Source organism: Nymphalis io, chromosome 18 (genome assembly GCF_905147045.1).
Source record: "Nymphalis io chromosome 18, ilAglIoxx1.1, whole genome shotgun sequence".
Lineage (NCBI taxonomy): Eukaryota > Metazoa > Arthropoda > Insecta > Lepidoptera > Nymphalidae > Nymphalis > Nymphalis io.
The window spans coordinates 11,080,922-11,100,262 of record NC_065905.1 but is presented as its reverse complement, the minus strand read 5'-3'; the positions used below and the strand labels follow the sequence as shown (position 1 = coordinate 11,100,262).

Genomic DNA, 19,341 nt, shown 5'->3' with positions numbered 1-19,341 from the left:
TCCCGACACAGACATGCTTGTATCTTGATAACATGCACCCACTCAAAGCCTTCCTTAATTAATTTTAAACTTTAAATGCATTCAAATATTATATTTATAATATAAAACTATTATATAAAGTTACTATAATTTGGAGAGCATTTGAATAGTATGCAAAAAAAAAAAGAAAATGGTACCATTTATGTATTGTCTGAGATTGCTTTTTAGCAATATATATATATATATATATATATATATATATATATATATATATATATATATATATATATATATATAATATTTATTTATAAATTTTCGTAATTTAAATGGTGGTAAAAGAGTAATCACTGAGTTTCATTCCGGTTCTTATTAGAATTTACATTCCGAATCAGTGGTAGGTTTACGATTCATAGTGCTTGCAGAAGCTTATCTATATGTACAGCTCCTCAAATATTGCATATTATTTTAGCATTGTTGTTGCTTTATTTGGTGTAAATAGACTAAAGTATTTATTAATTTTTTAGTATTATACACCTGGTGGTCACCATTGCCCATTAACATCGGCATTGTAAGAAATATTAACTTTTCCTTACATCGTCAATGCGCTACCAACGTTTGGAATGTTATTATTTTTTTTTATATTTACCGGGAAGGCAAATGACTACTCCGCCTGATGGTAAGTGACGTGACGACGGCCATAAATTAAACAAAGAACAACAGTCAACAAGAACAGTCGAGAAGAATGTTCTGCACTAGCCGCCCCGCCTTGCCGGCCTGCAAGATTCACGCCTCGATTGAAGGAACCCGAGTTGTAAGAGGAGGGGAATACGTGAGTTATGTTCCTTGTACCTGCAGAAACACTGGTATCTCTTCCTTATAAAGTTAAAATGAACTCTAATTATTCAATTGTGCTAAAAAAGTGTTTTTGTTTAATTTATAAATTAAATGCTAAAGAAGTCAGTGTTATACATTAGTTTTCATAGAAACACCGCACGGAAAAATATAAATTTTATAGTAACAAGCCATAAGATGCTCAGCTGCAGCTCATATTTATACTTTATAATTCTGTAGTTGTACTTACAACCTATACCACTAACAATAATTTCAAATGACATAAGTAGCAAGTCCGACAGTGTATAGCGAACACAGAACACAGATAAAAAATTAAAAATATATAACCTTGTAATTCCGGTATAGCTATCATCAGATTGGAAGAAAAGTCCTTTTGTTTTATGCCATGTTTAACCGCTTGTAACCACGGTTATCTTAAGCCCTAATCAACGGATACCCATAATGCACTAAAGATAACGAGACGAGATGTACACTGTACCTACCAATGTGCATGACATCAGACATTTGCAGGCTGACAACAAAATATGATAATAATTAAAAAAAAAAGTTTTTTAATCTATTCTTGTTACAACTTTCGTAATTTAAAATTGTTACATTTTCGAGTAACTTTAAAAAATAAATACGAACAAAAATTAAAAGTGTAAATTGATAATGAACTTGAATAGAATCAACATCATTTTAGTCCTCTTAAATTGTACATTTCACCATCATAAGCAATAACAAATTGATTTGAACTAAAAAAAATATAATAATTACCTACTCATAGTTGTAGACGCTTATAATAAAAATAATTAAATATCTGATGTATATAAGAACTATTATTATTATTTAAGCCTAAGGTAAGTGTTATTAATATTAATGTTATATAAACCAGTTTCATTGATGTTATTTCTCGAATAATATTCAACGTGTTTCAAAAGGACTACGGCTTCTGTCATGGAGCGGACGAAGATGAAGAACATCTAATAATAAATATACAAATATAAGCTTAACTTCATTCACGAGGATTTTGGACGTATATGATAATGGCTTTATGCGCATTCCCAAAGGACACTCTTTCATTTTCTCGGATTAGAATTATTCCATAAAAAACGTTAACCAAAAATTAAATAAAACTTACTTGTAGTAAGTTTTATAATACATACATTTATTAGGTGGTAACAAAAACACAATAATAATACTTCTAATGTCTGTCCGTCAATTTTATTCGCAAGTAGTAAATTTAAAAGAATTATCGTGTTAGAATCAATAGCCGCGTAATGTTTGCAAAATGTTTATAAGTACGTATAATACTCCCATTTCTTTGTGCATTTACGATTACTATCGCACGTTGATTATTTGGTATCGAAGACAAATAAAGACAAACATGACTTTACTTTGACTTTATGATGATTAGGCATTATACCAATTTAACGAAATGAGATACGATATAGAACGAGCTCTTAGTGACAGACACAAAAAATAAAAGTAAAGGTTTGGCGAGAATACATTTTTTGTTATCCAAAAAATTTAAATAAAATAAATAATAATTTAAATTTTATTAACACATACTTAAATAATTTATTTATTAACTTTGTTACTTAAGCTTTAAAATGCTTGAAAATATTTGATTCAATCGCAAAACGAAATACTAAGGTAATATCAGGTAAGGGATCCTTTATTATATACATATGCATACCTACATAACCATTATAGCAGACGCAGTCTTTATCTCGCAGCTTTACCCTATCTTTTATTAGTTCATTCGCCTCGTCCGGTCATTCGGTCGTTCGGTCGTTCGGTCGCGTTCCATTCGTTCAATACGCATGCTCATGAAACGAATCCACCCGACCGACGCTGACGAGAGTTATCGACTTATCGCCATTCTAGTTTTAGCCGGTAAAGCGCTAACACGTTCGTTTTCACTCAACAAATAAAACTTACATTTAAAAAAAAATGGAGTTCGTTGGCAAGAAATACAAAATGGTCTCCTCGGAGAACTTCGATGAGTTCATGAAGGCTATTGGTGAGTTTTATTCTGTAAATAACTGCATATTTCAAAAATATTTCTGAGGAGAAATCGATGCCGGCCGGCTTTCGCTCGTGAGCCACACCAGTTTTTTTTTGTGGTTCCTTCGGTGTACCCACACTTGATTATTTCGTCTTAAACGTTTCAGGTAACCTTATATAATTTCTTATCAATATCCCACTATATTAAATGCGTTTTCACGCTATTATTTTAAAGAAATTTCATCTTTTTACCCAGAATTAATTATGAGTAATGGGTGTAACCGTTAATCGTATGCTTGCAGCCAATGAATATATTTTAATTAAAAAGTTAATCTAGATATTCATAAATTAAAATCATCAGTTCTGCGTGTAAATTAAAAAAAAAAAAACATTTTTATTAGGAGCAACATACTAATTACCATATTTTGCAATATGTCTTTTTTAACCAGTAAGAAGGGGGAATTGTAAAATGTATTGAATATTATTATAATATTACAAATATAATTTTTAAACATAAACTACTACTCACGAAGTGATTTACGATATAATATTTGAATTACCGTATTTTATTTTTTAGTACCAACATCGCAAGTTGTTCCGAAATATTTATGAGAATCTATCAGCAAGATGCAATACGCATTTTTCATTTGTAATTGAAATAAATTATGATTTTTTTACGATAAACGTATGTTGTATTTTTAAATTAAAAAAAAAACATGTTATATAAAACACAAAATACCTTTTACTAAAATATTCTTGTAGGAATTCCACAATTTAGGTTCTTTTCGGATAATCATGGAAGTTATTTTCTTTCAACATGATATTGCTAACGATGAAAAATGTAATGATGTTAATAAAAAATGTTAATACTATAATCTTTAAATATTAAATAAAGTATTAGTTATGTTAAGTGCTGATAGAATAAAGGGGTCGTATTTTTTGATATCTTTTAAGGTAATTTAGTATGTAGATTGTAGACACAGTATCATTTATAAATATATTTCAGTATTTTAACTTAGTGTTTGTAAGACGCGTTGTTAGTCAAATAGCTGTTCCTCTTATCATTAGCATTATGTTAGTTATCGCAAATTAGCACATGTACATATATGAAAATTTAAATTTATAATTTTATACATTTTTTTTATAAAAGTGATATTTAAATATTAATTTTGTATAATACATAAGGTCCTACAGACCGATTTCGGCCACGGCGGCGAATTTTAAGATTAGCCAACTGCGCAGGACATATTATAGTGCACAAATGTGTGCGCAAACACAGGTGCACTCTCTATTCCCTAACTCTCGTAATCCAATGGGACGGCAATCCGATACGACCGGAAAGAGTTCAGGCGCAGAACCAACGGCATTACGTGCTTTCCGAGGCACGGGATTGTACACACTTCCAACATCCAGACTCCGGGCTGCTTTTGAGAATTTTCGAAAGAAAAACCCAATAACTTCATTGGCCCTACCTGGGATTTGGACCCAGGACATCCGGGTCCGCGGCTTTACATATAGCCACTAGACCAACGCGGCATTCAAATACATATATTACAGTTAACTAAACAATAGACTAATTTATGAATGATTCAGCAGTAATTAAATTATAAATCGATCAAGAAAATCGAACAAAAACATATACTAACAATAAGTTTCTCACGAATATTTGTAACAAACAAAAAATATATATCTATAATAAAAAAGCAATTCTAGTTCGTAAATAGAATTTCAAACATGTAGTTCTGTTATAATGGTCGTTGGTAAGGTCTTTGAACTCAAAGCACCAAATTATGTAAACATGGAAATTGAAGCACCTTGACAAATGTAATATGCTTTGTGATACAAAATAAATTTGTCAAACATATTGATATGGACTGTTACCATGTATATTTTTCTCACGTATGTTTTCAATTTCATTTATATTGGCAGGGCGACATGCCAATCATTTAGTATCAACACACAGCCAAGCATGGGATCTGAGATGTTTTGTCTCGTGAACTAATTTCGGTGACACGCTCATCTTGAAAACTGGAACACGGTGGACAGTAATAAAGCAAAGTCCTACCACCAGTCGATACTCATTGTTCGTTTTTCGTTACTGTCGAAGAAATTATAGGTTATTATATTCATCTATAAATGTTAGGCTAGATACATTGTAAGATTTTGAAGGTGATTAATCGATTTATATATAACAGAGATAATAAACATAACTGAAATTCCTATTTGGCTAGCATTGGCGTCGCGTGACGCATTACGACTTCATATGAATATAATTAATAATAAGTAATCTAATAAAAATAATATTTACGTAACAAATATTGTCATAGTAATTTATATGACTTCTAAGAATTTATTCATTTAGCAAGGCAATATAGTATGTAAATCGTATCATAGTTAAAACATCACTAAACTCGTTATAAGAAGCATTACAGTTTCACGCATATCAATATGTTAGTAATAGAAAACGTAAAAGTAAAATAAAAAAAAAACACAAAATACTTAATTTAAAAAAAAAAAACCAGTCAAATTATACGTATGATATCAACAAGTTCGATAAACGACAATTTAAATGTATGTAATTTATGTGAGGAATTATAAAAAGTTATTGATACAGTACAAAGGTTACTCTGTAATGTTGCTGAATGAATCACAAATACGTATATTTATCAGTAATAGTCTTGCTTGTTCTGATCTATAGACGTCTTTGTGCTATTCCGTATGAATTATTCAATTATAATTCAACCATAACACTAAATAAAGTACAGTAACAGTAACAGCCTGTTAATGTCCCACTGCTGGGCTAAGGCCTCCTCTCCCTTTTGAGGAGAGGTTTGGAGCTTATTTCACCACACTGCTCCAATGCGTAGAATACACATGTGGCAGAATTTCAATGAAATTAGACACATGCAGGTTTCCTCACGATGTTTTCTTTCACCGTCAAGCACGAGACGAATTATAAACACAAATTAAACACATAAAAATTCAGTGGCGCTTGCCCGGGTTTGAACCCACGATCATCGGTTAAGATTCACGCGTTCTAACAACCAGGCCATCTCTGTACTAAACATATTTCGTGTTATCCAAAATTTCCTTAAATATTTTTCATAAACTCGATGAATTGTAAATCGTTGATTATAATATATATATAATTTATATCAACAATTTACTTTACAATTTACTTCCAATTTAACAATACAATAATCACATACTTCATAAGTACCTTAAAAATCTCATCATCATCCTTTTCGCGTCCACTGCTTGACATAGGTCTTTCCAATGGCACGCCACTGAGCTCGATTTTCAGCTCTTAATCTCCAACCGCTGCCAGCCACCTTGCGTGTATCGTCACTCCACCTAGCTGGAGGGCGTCCTACGCTACGTTTGCCAAAGCGTGGTATCCACTCCAGAACGCGTCTACTCCAACGCTAAGTCTTAAAAATCTACTGAATCGAATTATCGAATCGAATAATTAATAAGGTGAAACTGTGCTGTTAAGTATCAGGATTATTACTGGAGATTGTGTTCAGTCCAGTCGTATTTAGAAGAAATAAATTTACAGATATCTACACTAAGAATATACACAAACTTCTTTTGAACTTACCCTTGTTGTAAGGTGTTCGAAATTTGAAATAAAAAAGCGGTTTATATTATAAAATATGCATATATAGTATTTAATGTTTAAATTAATGTTATCCGTAAAAATTCTGAAACCTGGTCCGCGTACATAAACGCTGAATCTATAGTTTTTTCCTAACACTAATAATATAATTTTGTTAATACCGATATCGTGATTGAAGTAACAAAATATGCACAAGAAGTGTATTCACACGAGTGTGACGGAGATAAAAAAAGCTATTTCACGGAGATCGTTCGTTTCCTCTCAGACGACGCTAAAAACGTATATTTTTTGTCTACAATGATCATGACTCATATGACATTACATTACAGAGCGTTGGATGTATATATTTTTTTTAATTTAATATAGGTACTTGTCAAATAGAAATAACATTAAACATCCTACACTTTTTTTGATATATAATGATCTAAAGTTTGATAAAATTTAAAAAAAACCCTGACAATATAACTTGATATTTGCCGTGCCCGTTGTAATTTTTATATGAATGAAAATAAAATATATATTATAAAATTTTATTGAGTATCAATATTTTATAGTAAAGAACAAGGAAAGCGATAAGAAGGAAATAGGCAATCAATTTGAGACTAGTATCGATTAAAACGTAAATATATATGTATTTTTTCATTTTAATTGAAGAGTACATTGACAACAAATGTTTCATAAAATATAGAAAAAACTGTTACAATTAAAAGAAAATGGATATTCTTTTACTTTTTCACCCAGAGGCAATATGAAAAAAAATCGAACTGTCCGGATGGATACAGAATACCTGGCAACCCGGGTTACATGTAGGCGCTAAAAATGATTTGTCATCACACGATAATTTAGTTAATTACGGCTTAGAAAGCCGATGATTCTGATTTGAATAATTACGATCATGATAAATGTTTAGTTTCCGTATGGTTTTCGCTAAAGTAAAATGGACACGGCATCCGCGAGAGTAACTTACGGTTTTGTACTGTTGATGTTGCTAAGCGGGTGCGCCTAATACCACCATCACTTAGTTTTTACCCATGGTAAGCATAGGTATAACAAACGATAAAAGTGACAAAGCATGGTAGCGGGACTACTATGCCACCTGCAAAATGATTTCCAAGGAAGGCCATCAACCTGCCTTTTTCTTTGAGTGTTATAAAAAACCACACTGATACACAAGGGACATAACATCTTAGTTCCCAAGGTTGGTGGCGCATTGGTAATGTAAGCGATGGTTAACATTTCTTACAATACCAATGTCTAAGGGCGTTTGGTGACCACTTACCATCAGGTGGCCCATATGCTCGTCCGCCTTCCTATTCTATAAAAAAAAAAACGGATCCCAACAAAATGGGATAAGGGCATGTGAATGATAATAATTTAGATTTCGTAAATATTGATCCAAGTTTGTTTGTGAAATGTTAACAAATATCTGTTTCACGTTGCGGGCATCGTGCGGTGTGCAATATGATATGAGCGAATATCTCTAAACTTGATCGAGATATCAAATTCATCCCACATGCAGATTAAAGATTAAACTGCACAGCCGTAATTCAACCTTTTTTGTGCGACAAAACAATGAATCACGAGTAACTCTGGCCATTTAGTAATTTTAAGTTTAAAGTAAAACTTATTTCGGCGTTGATCAAAATATTCTGACCTAAGACAAAAAAGACACGTTTTAAGAAATTCTATTAAACTGAACGATGATATTTTAGGTTTTTTTAATTTAATGGGTTAATATATCTAAGTATTTTAACGTTTAGAAACGTATACAATAGCTAGTTACTATTTATCACTCGATTTTTATCTTGTTGACGATATTATTACCATGAATTTAACTTCATCACTTCAATAATCGCAAATTGTATATCACGATATAAGACTTGTACTCACAAAACGTGATATTTAAAATAAAATGTACGTTTTTGTACAGGACCGCTAATTTTCATTGCAAATTCAATGACTCAATAACACAATATTTATACTAGGACTATAAACTTGGTATTTTGTTTATTACGACTGCCTCGTTGGTCTAGTGGTAAGATTATAAGGCCGCAGATCCCGAGGTCCTGGGTTCAAACCCCAGGTCGGGCCAATAAAAGTTATTGGGTTTTCCGTCGAAGATTCTCAGTAGGAGCTCAGAATCTGGAAGTTGGAAATGTTTACAATCCCATTCCTCGGAGGGCACGTAAAGCCTTTAGTTTTGCGCATGAACTCTTTTCAGTCGTGTCGGATTGTCGTTCCATCGGATCACGAGAGTAAAGGAATAGAGAGTGAACTTGTGCTTGTGCACACACATTTCCACTATAAAATACTCTGCGCAGATGGCTAGTGTCTTACGAGTTGGCGCAATGGATGAAATTGGTTAGCTGGACATAATTATTACCAACGAATGCTTTAATGTTTCAATTCACAATAGTAACGTGTTATGAAATAAACTAGTGCATACGTATTTCATTTTTATAGTCTAAAGTACAACATAATAATGTTGAATGTTCCCTATGAAGGTACAAGCCAGAACCGATAAGGGTATTTTTAGATACTGATAAGATCAATTATAAAGCGGCTGATAATGAAAGCTTATGGCGTGACATACGAACCGATATAATGTACAAGTAGATATATGATATATAAATATTGGAAACTTAAAAATAATATTCATTTATTATTTATTGCCTTCTTTGGATACAAGGTACACTAAATACTAAAAAACGCATAATTACATACGATTTTATTTTGTTGTGTGGCAACATTGGAGAGTAACCATTAATTAATGTCAAGGTGCTTATAGTACTATAAATTAAAATTGCCAACCAATTTATGGCTTTTTTATCTACATTGCACAGTGGCAAAACAGAGAAAGTCATCTTTGAAGGATCTATTGTGCACAGGTATAGTTTAAAACACTGCACACTCTATATTCCACCCCCTTATGACGGTGATGGTAGTAACTGCCAAAATCTAATTTGACCACAAGAGAGATCAGGCGCAATATGCTTATGCTTTTCGGAAACAATAATTCCTCAACAAAATCCTAATCGGCCCAATCTGGGATTTGAAACTAGGATATCCTGATCTTCAGCTCCGTACTAGCTCACTAGACCAACGACGTAGTAGCTAGAATGACCTACGTAAGACGACCTTTGCTTTCAAATGCGTCAATCTTAAATTGCTCACCACTTTCAAGTGCTCACCGCCAACGAGAATATAATAAGTTAATTCGCGAATAATAGCGATTCATTAGAATAGCTTTATCGGAAGCTTTAAATAGATAACAAAACCAATAAGTCGTACGGTCCTATCAAGTAATTATGTTCGCATGAGAATATCCCGGCATACTTGTGTGATTTCCTCCTATTGGTCAACGACAATTGCCGGCAAATGGACAGCAATCAACTTCAATTCAGTCAATAAGATCCGAGACGGTCGAGATGACCCCTTGTCCGGTGTCTGACTCACTTGCATACGAAAATGTATGCGATTCTGTTAATGAATAGTATCCATTTGTGATTACCGATCAATATACTTAAAGCTTTGTGTCGGACATTTGGACAATGTACAGTACAGTACAGTAACAGCCTGATAATGTCCCACTGCTGGGCTTAGGCCTCTCCCTTTTTGAGGAGAAGGTTTGGAGCTTATTCCACTACGCTGCTCAATATCATTATGAATTTATATATGATATAATATAATAGAAAATACTTCAAAAATATTTTCTATTATAAATAAGTGAATTTCTGTAATTCTTTATGAGAAATAAATTCTTTAAACTTTTATCCGCCAAAATTCAGAACGCTTGGATAAAACCTAAACAACATAATCTGCATTTTTTCTTAAATTATTTTAATAAAGCCGAATAGCAATTCAGCTATATTATGGTAAATGGTCACTTCTATTGTACCTAGATGGGTATAAATACATGCACACTATCAAGACATAATCAAGCGTAGGATTTAAGTTGTTATAATCCTTATCGCTGCAATTATACTGGGTCACTCACCCTTCAAAACGGAGCACAGCAAAGCAAAGTATTGATGTTTAGTGAAGCGATAATAAACTGCTGGTGGCAATAAGCCCTACCCGCACTTTGTAAACCTACGCGGTAATTTCGCTACACATTTAAAAACGAGTGTAGTATTTAATGCATTTGTTATATTTAGATTGAAATTCAAGACTGTTTTAGTGGTTTACCATGTGGTTTGCTTTGGATATGATGTGACATAATGAGTGTCATATTGTTTAAACTAATATATTATACTAGCATACTAAGATAACCCAATGGGTGGAAGTCAATATGAACCGAGGATTGCGAATTAAAAATGAGCAAGCACCGCTGAATTTTCATTTAATAAATTGTATTTGTTATTTATCTCTCGTACGAAGGTAGTAATTTGTCGTAAGGATAACTGCATATTATCAAAAGAAGAGAGGCCCAGTAGTGGGACAGTTTTACATGCTGTTACTTTGATAACATTCTCGTACTTAGGCAGTACCTTCTCCTCAAAAGGGAGAGAAGGCCTTAGTCTAGCAGTGGGACATTAACAGGCTGTTACTTTACTTTACTTAGTTTGAATATAAGATTATGATACCATGCTACCAGGAAATGTATTTCAGAGTTGTCATACCCACACATATATTAAAAGTAACTAAATGCTATTTACAATAATAGCAACTATTTCCTCATATAAATTGCAATGGAAGATAATATATTACGACTCGACTTTCTAGAAAATAAACTAATAAAAATAACGATTATTTTAAACGTTTCAATAATTGTGATTTATTAGAAACATATAATAAATCGACCTTTATTATTTCTATACAAACGTTAATTATATATTATATTATACTGTTGAGTATGACTATACTAATATATGATTTGATTTTTTGTATGTTTGTTTGTAATGGATAGACTCGAAAACTACTAAACCGATTTTAATAATTCTTTCACATGCAGAGAACTTCATTAACAGCGAGTAGCATAGGCTGTATTTTAGTTTTTTTTTAATTGAAATCCTACGAAAATTGCAATAACGTAACCAAGGTTTTGATATATTGTTTACATTATTTGATACTTTTCCTATAAAATAACTACGAAGATAGATTGTTTAACCCGGACGTAGACGGCGCGGGCCGCTAGTAATAAATATAATTTTAAAAAAATGTATCAATGGTTTATATATAGACTATTATGAGGTTATTATAATAACTTAATTAACTACTATTTAAATATTACGTAGAAATGTAATGTAATGTTGTATTTATTTCGAGATTAAAGATTCTTAAATAAGATGTAGGATCAATGTCCACTGTACTTTGTCAACTGTGTCGTCGGTGGACGCGCCAACAAGTATAAATAGACTGCATAATATGATTTATTTACCTTATTATTATTATCTGTATGTTTAAAATAAACTTGTTTTTCTAATCATATATTATAGCAAATAGGTTTTAGTCTTTTGTAATTATGAGTGTTATTATTAGTGTTCAGTGAGTGATATCGAGTTTACTATTTTTTTTTTTTTATTTATGTGGGCGCGTTGAAACTTTTTGATTTATCTGTACCATATTTTTTTAAAGTAATAAGTGTCGTTATCTGACACAGCTTAAGGTAAACTCGACAGTTTAACGACTATTTTATCACTGAAAAGATAAAACACGTTTAGCACTTTGTACCTTGCACCTAACCCGTAGGTAACTTCATGCTTCCCAGTAAAACTAATATATCATTTAAAAAGGTTACAATATAAACTTAAGTTATATCGAAATAAATAGTTAAGTATTTAAAATCGTCAATAATACGTATTATTAAAAAGTAAGATTTATTAACATTGTTTTAAAATATCGTAAAATGGTCAATGATACATGAAACGCAATATAAAAACCGATATTTTAGACACTCGATTTCTGTAGACATAACTCATGAATCATTACAAAAACTTCAAAATAAATGGATTTTCAATTGAAAAATCGCTCCAATTTAAAGGTCGTCGGCCTTGACGTTGTATGGGGCCATGTAGTAACAGCCAATCAGAGAGCACCGCGCCCACAAACCGACCAATGACACATCGTATCGTATCGATTCATCTATGCGCTGTTGTGATAAGTGATTACAATAGGGCAACAATTCAGTCTAACGCTTGATGATGTTGAATTGTCACAGACCATTATGACTAAAATTTTCTGCTGTAATATTTAATGTTATGTAAATTAACTTTAACAAAGCCCTGGTTTATTTTATAACTCGTAACATTGGCTTATGAGTAATATTGAGGTTCAGCGGATGTTATTGCTCGAAATATTACCTAGCCAACGGTAGGGAGGTAAACGTTATAAAAATATATATTCACAAATATTAAACATATACACATATTTATTCAGGAAAATTTTAATCGATTTATTTATCAGTAATTAAAATATCGATTTGATTAGAATAGCTATTTTTATATAGGACAGAGTTCAGAGCAATCGACTGTTAGAAATGATTTTTTTTTAGCTTTGGTCCATTAAATTTTGAATTTATATATAAAAGCAAATGTTTGATTTGTCAAACTGTATATCGGTTGTTCACTCAATACGAACGAAACGGAACGAATGTAATGATTCTTAAAACTTAATTATTATATAAAGACGACCGTGTTCGGTGGTCGTGAGGTTTTATTTTTTAATTTTATATATAGATATAAAAATCAATGAATTTTTAATCGTAGTTGAAGAAGGCCATTAGTCAAGATAACATTTAAAATTACGCTTAAAATATGAATGAGAATATCTGGGTAGTTTTATTTATGTAGCGTCTATCATATTTTCACACATTTAGTTTTCCTAGTACAGAACGATGTTTTGAGCGTATTTATTTAATAAAAATTATATTTTCCAGAACCCCAAGTCTCTAGCTTGCAATCACGGCAATACGATTAAATTTTAAATATCAATGTAATTTAAGACCATGCATCTATTATTATGCAGGTAGGTCAGGTTTATGTGTACGAATGTGTGAAATACTATTGTTATGGTTCGACGAAAACTATAATATTATCCTTAACATTCTTTGTGATATCACTTACCTAATTATAAGTTATAATGCTGTACTTGCGTCGCAAAGTCATCGCTGTAAACATAATAATACGGGTGCAGAACACGCTAAAAACTACATTTTAATACGAACTTTACATTACAAAATTCAGTCTCTAATCTAGTAGCTTAAGCTGTGGGGTGTTAATTCTGACTGATTATCATCTTCTCACGAGGCTAAGCTAGTCAGGATAATAATCAGGTAGGCAGCCTTTTATACTCATGTGTATAGATAATAATGATATAGAATAATTTTATTGGTCTACATAATATACTTGACATAATGCTATGTGTCGTTACGACATAACTTATTTTTTACGCGTTTTACGTTTCAAAATTTTGTATTATCTATGTCGCACATAAATGGAAAAAAATAGTAATTGAATAATCGGCTACAATAAAACCTTTTTTGCGTGTAAATTTTCATATTCCCGATGTAATCCAACGCATAGCAAAAGAATGCGGCAGTGCGGATAAGCCACTTGGGACTCGTTAGTGGTTATTTACTTCTAAGAAATATCAATGATGGATGGATACATTATTTCATTGAGATGCACTTTGTGGGCAGTTATATTGCATTGCAACGTACTAAGAATATTATTAAGGTTACACTTTATCTAGGTTTTAAGAAATATTAACTTTAAAAATAAATGCTACTATTAACAGCTTATAAGTGTCCTACTACTGGACTCCACATGTCCACCCATGTGACATAAATTCATCCGACACAGTACGTAGGTTTCCTCTCTGGGCCAATGCTGTTCTATCTTTAGCTATTTTGTAGTATCGGATTTTTTAAAAAAAATATAGAAGAAAGTCACTGAAACGCAATCGTTATTTAAAAGAAGAATTAAATTAATTTAGATCCAAAAAAGATAATGTAAGATTGTGTTGGCATAATTTTTTATTTAATTATAATATTGTTTTAAAGTATATACATTACATTTACAGTTGATAAACAATAAATAGTTACTGCAGTAAAATTTTATGAAACCGTCTTGTAGAAACCTCTTTGGTGCGAACTCTCATTAAACTTTTTCTAGTTTCTTATTTATAATTTATAATCTGTGGTTACGAATAGCACCGTGTTACATTTTTTTAAATGTCTCAGAAGTAATGATCCGTCAATGAAACCTGTAAATGTAAACAGGATAGTTTCGCATTAGTGAATAAAATGTTTCAATATAACGGGAAAAAATACAAACTTGTATCTTCTAAGAATTTTGATGAATTTATGAAACAAATTGGTACATATTATATCAATAATTACTGAAAAATTATATAAGAATGACAATAAGTATATTATTGAATATTTATGTCTAGATCCAGGTTTTAACCCAGATTTTTTCATGTTGCACCTGCCGTGATTCGAACTGAGTCACGTCAACATCGCGGACTTTTAAACCTTTCCGAGCAAACTACTAGATTATTTTTTCGATTTTATTTGTAAATATTTGTTTTAAATATTATTTTTTTTGCAACTAAAACTTGATCGAAATAATTATATTTATTTTCAGGCGTTGGCCTCATCACCCGTAAGGCCGCGAACGCTGTGACACCGACAGTGGAGCTCCGTCAAGATGGCGACTCCTTTGTACTTGTCACGTCGTCCACCTTCAAGACCACGGAGATGAAGTTCAAGCCCGGCGAAGAGTTCGATGAGGAGCGTGCTGATGGCGCTAAGGTATACTTTTCCCCTATTTATTATACACACTTTTAATTATTATTTTTATTTGACCAAAGTTAATAGTTAGGTAATGTACTTATTGCTATATCTAAACATATCTGACTAAGCCGGTTTGAGTTTGTGTTGGACAGTGCATTCATCTATTGTCTCTTATATTTACACTGTTACAAGGAGCTCTGAGTATTCACATTATATTTTTGAGTATATATAAGTTTCTAATCCGAGTCTACCTTCAGATTTTCAGTACCTGATTAAAAAGTAAGAATGCATATTAAAATACATCGAATACATCGTTTGTCGTTAAAGCAGCTTATATATTATTTCTTAAATCGATATTCTTAAATCGACATAACCAGTCTAAGTAAATAATTAATAGTATAAAAAAGTAACAGGCCTAAAAGTCACACACGCCTCTTAAGTCATAGGTTTGGGCTATTGTTTGGGCCAGCGTTTGACCGTTGACTTGCCTGATGTTAAGCATCGACACGGTCTAAGATTTTTTTTTTTTATAGAATAGGAAGGTGGACGAGCATATGGGCCACCTGATGGTAAGTGGTCACCAAACGCCCTTAGACATTGGCATTGTAAGAAATGTCAACCATCGCTTATAGCTAATGCGCCACCAACCTTGGGAACTAAGATTTTATGTCCCTTGTGCCTGTAATTACACTGGCTCACTCACCCTTCAAACCGGAACAACAATATCAAGTATTGCTGTTTTGCGGTAGAATATCTGATGAGTGGGTGGTACCTACCCAGACGAGCTTGCACAAAGCCCTACCACCAGTAAAAAAAAAGCCACCAGTAAAAAAGATGTAGCACGCTTACCCATAAGAAACCTGTTTACTCTGCATTTGAAGACACCAACATTGTACCTATTAGGGTTATCTTGGCTCAGTCCAACTTCAACTGGCAGCGCTTTGGTAATGCGGGTTATTCTTAATATCTTAAACGATCCCAGTTAGATCATAGATCAATTTATCTTTCAGATAAACAGTACTTATACGGCTGCAGAAACAGCCGAGTCATTTACTTAATATGATTAACATAAGATGTTATTTATTTACTTTAATAGCCTATATTTTGGCCCGCGGTTTCACTGCTGCATTAAAATCAGATTATACATAACATCACCTGCTTACCTTAATCTTTCTCGGAATGGCATCATGCTATTGTTTACCTTATAATCTTATTTATAAGAGTCATTTAAACCATTTTTTTTTCAAATCCAAAGGAATACGCTCATCTCTCCAGCTTTATTATATCAACTAGCTGTCCTACACGGTTTTACCTGCGTTCAACGTCTCTAATCCGCCCCACGGGTCGTAGTTTGATGATATGATGTTTATAACTTTTCTCAATAAATGAGCTTCTAAAAAACCAAATATTTATTTATATAATAATTTGTAGTAGTGTGTCCTATGATGATTAAACAGACAAACAAACGCTTCAGGTTTATATGAGTGCGGTAAAATAAATATATATATTAAGGAACCAGTCGGTTACCAATTTCAAAATAAGGCTTAGGAACAAAAAATCAAGACTGTATTCTTAAAATTTCGTTTGTAAACCGGTAGAATCTTCGTGGAATGTTTGTACCTGAGCGAAGTATTAAGACAAATAAAAATAAAAGCTTTGAACTTCCAAAGCTTAATTTGATTTAGGATGCTCTAATGTTTTAAATGTATAAACATCAGTAGGTACTTGAAATATTTTTTTCTTTATATTGACGTATATATATTTATTATATTTTTGTAAACATATAATCTAATGAACTAGATGTTTCCATTCCGTAATAATTAGAGTAATTCGTTATTAGGGAAATACAACATTATTATTCATCTGTTGCCCGTATTAGATCATTCGATATTTGGCGATTTCATAGCCATTGTCAAAAACAGACGAAGCGCGTTGTATCTTTAGACATGTATGTAGTAAGTAACAGCCTGTTAATGTCCCACTGCTGGGCTAAGGCCTCCTCTCCCTTTTGAGGAGAAGGTTTGGAGCTTATTCCACCACGCTGCTCCAATGCAGGTTGGTAGAATACACATGTGGCAGAATTTCAATGAAATTAGACACATGCAGGTTTCCTCACGATGTTTTCCTTCACCGTTAAGCACGAGATGAATTTTAAACACAAATAGAGAAATAAAAAAAATAAAGACATGTATAATTATATATATTATACTATAGCTTGCCATACTGGTAAAATGCCAGAATATGATAAGGGTACTTGGGCTCCGATTACGACCGCCTTATCTATACAGGGGACACTATATTGAAGTTTCTGTGTCAGGAATTTGCACGCACTAATACCAGGAATTATTGATAAGATTTGAAAAAATAACAACGTTATTTTGACCATGATTAAGAAAAGTTATACACGAGCCATAAACTTCCATAAAAATATCCTAAGGAACTTTAACTATAAAAATCAAGCAAAGCGGACAAAATTATGTAAATAGGCGAAGCGCGAGCAATGAAAAATTTGTGTTCGTAAAGTATAAACATTACTCCATTCCTTTATTTTTTAGTATATAGTTTAGCTTTTAGTGACTTGTCCTCTCGTTTTTTTTTATAACTCGCCAACTATATTTTATCTTATATAATTAGGATGTTTAATAGAAATTTAAAGGAATTTTTATTACGATGTCGTTAAATATGTTTCGATTTACGAAAATGTTATACGTTATCACAAATATAAAAAACGAAGACGATAATCAATCAAAAAATATCCGCATTCTAACTATCTAAGAATAGTGTTGTACAACTTGTCATAGAAGTAGCTAGAAGAGCTAGCAGCAGTAGCAGTAGGGTCCTTCCAGGGTAGGGTTGGTCACAATACTTCCCATTTGGTCTTAAGAGTGAAGAAGTAGAGGATGGTATTTATTATGCGCTTGAATTTTATTGAAGGCGGTTTTGTTTTTTAAGCAGATAAAATTATTTGTTTTATTTATTATTTCCATTCAAATCACACTTTTATGATAATCATTACACATTGTAGGAACTGCCCCTCTAGTGTAATATGATCAGTCTCGTCTAAAACAATATTAATTATATAATTGCAGGTGAAGTCGGTGTGCACTTTCGAAGGCTCCAACTTGAAGCATGTGCAAACAGGAAGCGATGGTATCATAGTCACCTTAATCAGGGAGTTCGGCCCTGAAGAAATGAAGGCCGTAAGTATATTTGCATATACTAAATAAAAGAACAAAGCGACAAAGTTGACGAATTTGAGATAAAAAACAAGTACCTTAATTTGTAATAGGACTTTGTGCAATTCCAATATCTACCCACTATCGATATCTGTTCTATACCACTGCCTGGTCTGCTGTCAAGCAACAATAGTTTCGGGATTAACAATTAGTTCGCCAGTGGGCACTTAGTACAAAGATTAATTAATATTTCTTGTAGTGCTCACGTCTATGGGCGAATCTGACGAGGTAGCATAACGTAGCGTCAGGTAGCCCATTACCTAAACTGCATTACTTTACTTCCAATGTCTGAAACGCTGATCAAAACTCAGTTTAACTAATCTGACTAAATACTTGTCACTCATTGGCTGCCTTTTGTGTCATCGTCAGTCGTCGGCCAATCACATTTCAGATTAAAATGTGTAATATTGTACATATTTAAGTATTGAAGGATAACATTAGTTTTTACGAATTATAAGATTAAGATAGTGGAAATAAACTTTTTTTCTATCGATTTCCACAGACAACCAGTTACAACAGGCATTATATCAAATAGTATTTTATTTTTAATATAAATTGGCAATATGTGTTCAGAAATTAATTGAATTAAATTGTTTTCAGACGATGACCGCTAAGGACGTCACCTGCACCAGAGTGTACAAAGTACAATAAAAAAATCTTCAAAAGACTGCGGGGCAGCGCCCTCTAGCTATTTCCTATATTATTTTATATATACCCATTAGCACAACTATTTTCATATTATAATTTAGGTTTATTAAAACGCTTGTGGACTGTAAGCTAACAACATGAGGATTGTTCTACGAGTTGCTCGTATATTGCCAAAGTTAAGATAGAAGAATGTTGAATGTCTAAAGATACAGCTGTTGTATAAGTTTTTCAGTGCATGTTTAAATAAAGTTTTTTTTAATATTATAAATAATTGTTTCATT

The 19,341-nt window shown here is 32.3% G+C and overlaps 2 protein-coding genes across 2 annotated transcripts in view; both read left to right on the top strand.

Annotated features, from left to right (window-relative positions):
* Nucleotides 1-19,341, top strand: part of LOC126775352 (serine/threonine-protein phosphatase Pgam5, mitochondrial) — a 68,850-nt gene that overhangs the window by 29,797 nt on the left and 19,712 nt on the right. The window lies entirely within an intron of this gene.
* Nucleotides 2,593-19,331, top strand: LOC126775356 (sodium/calcium exchanger regulatory protein 1-like). The gene is made up of 4 exons (XM_050497227.1): nucleotides 2,593-2,836; nucleotides 15,028-15,194; nucleotides 18,266-18,376; nucleotides 19,013-19,331. Exons 1-4 carry the CDS (start codon nucleotides 2,767-2,769, stop codon nucleotides 19,061-19,063), a joined length of 399 nt encoding a protein of 132 aa, XP_050353184.1. The 5' UTR covers nucleotides 2,593-2,766; the 3' UTR covers nucleotides 19,064-19,331.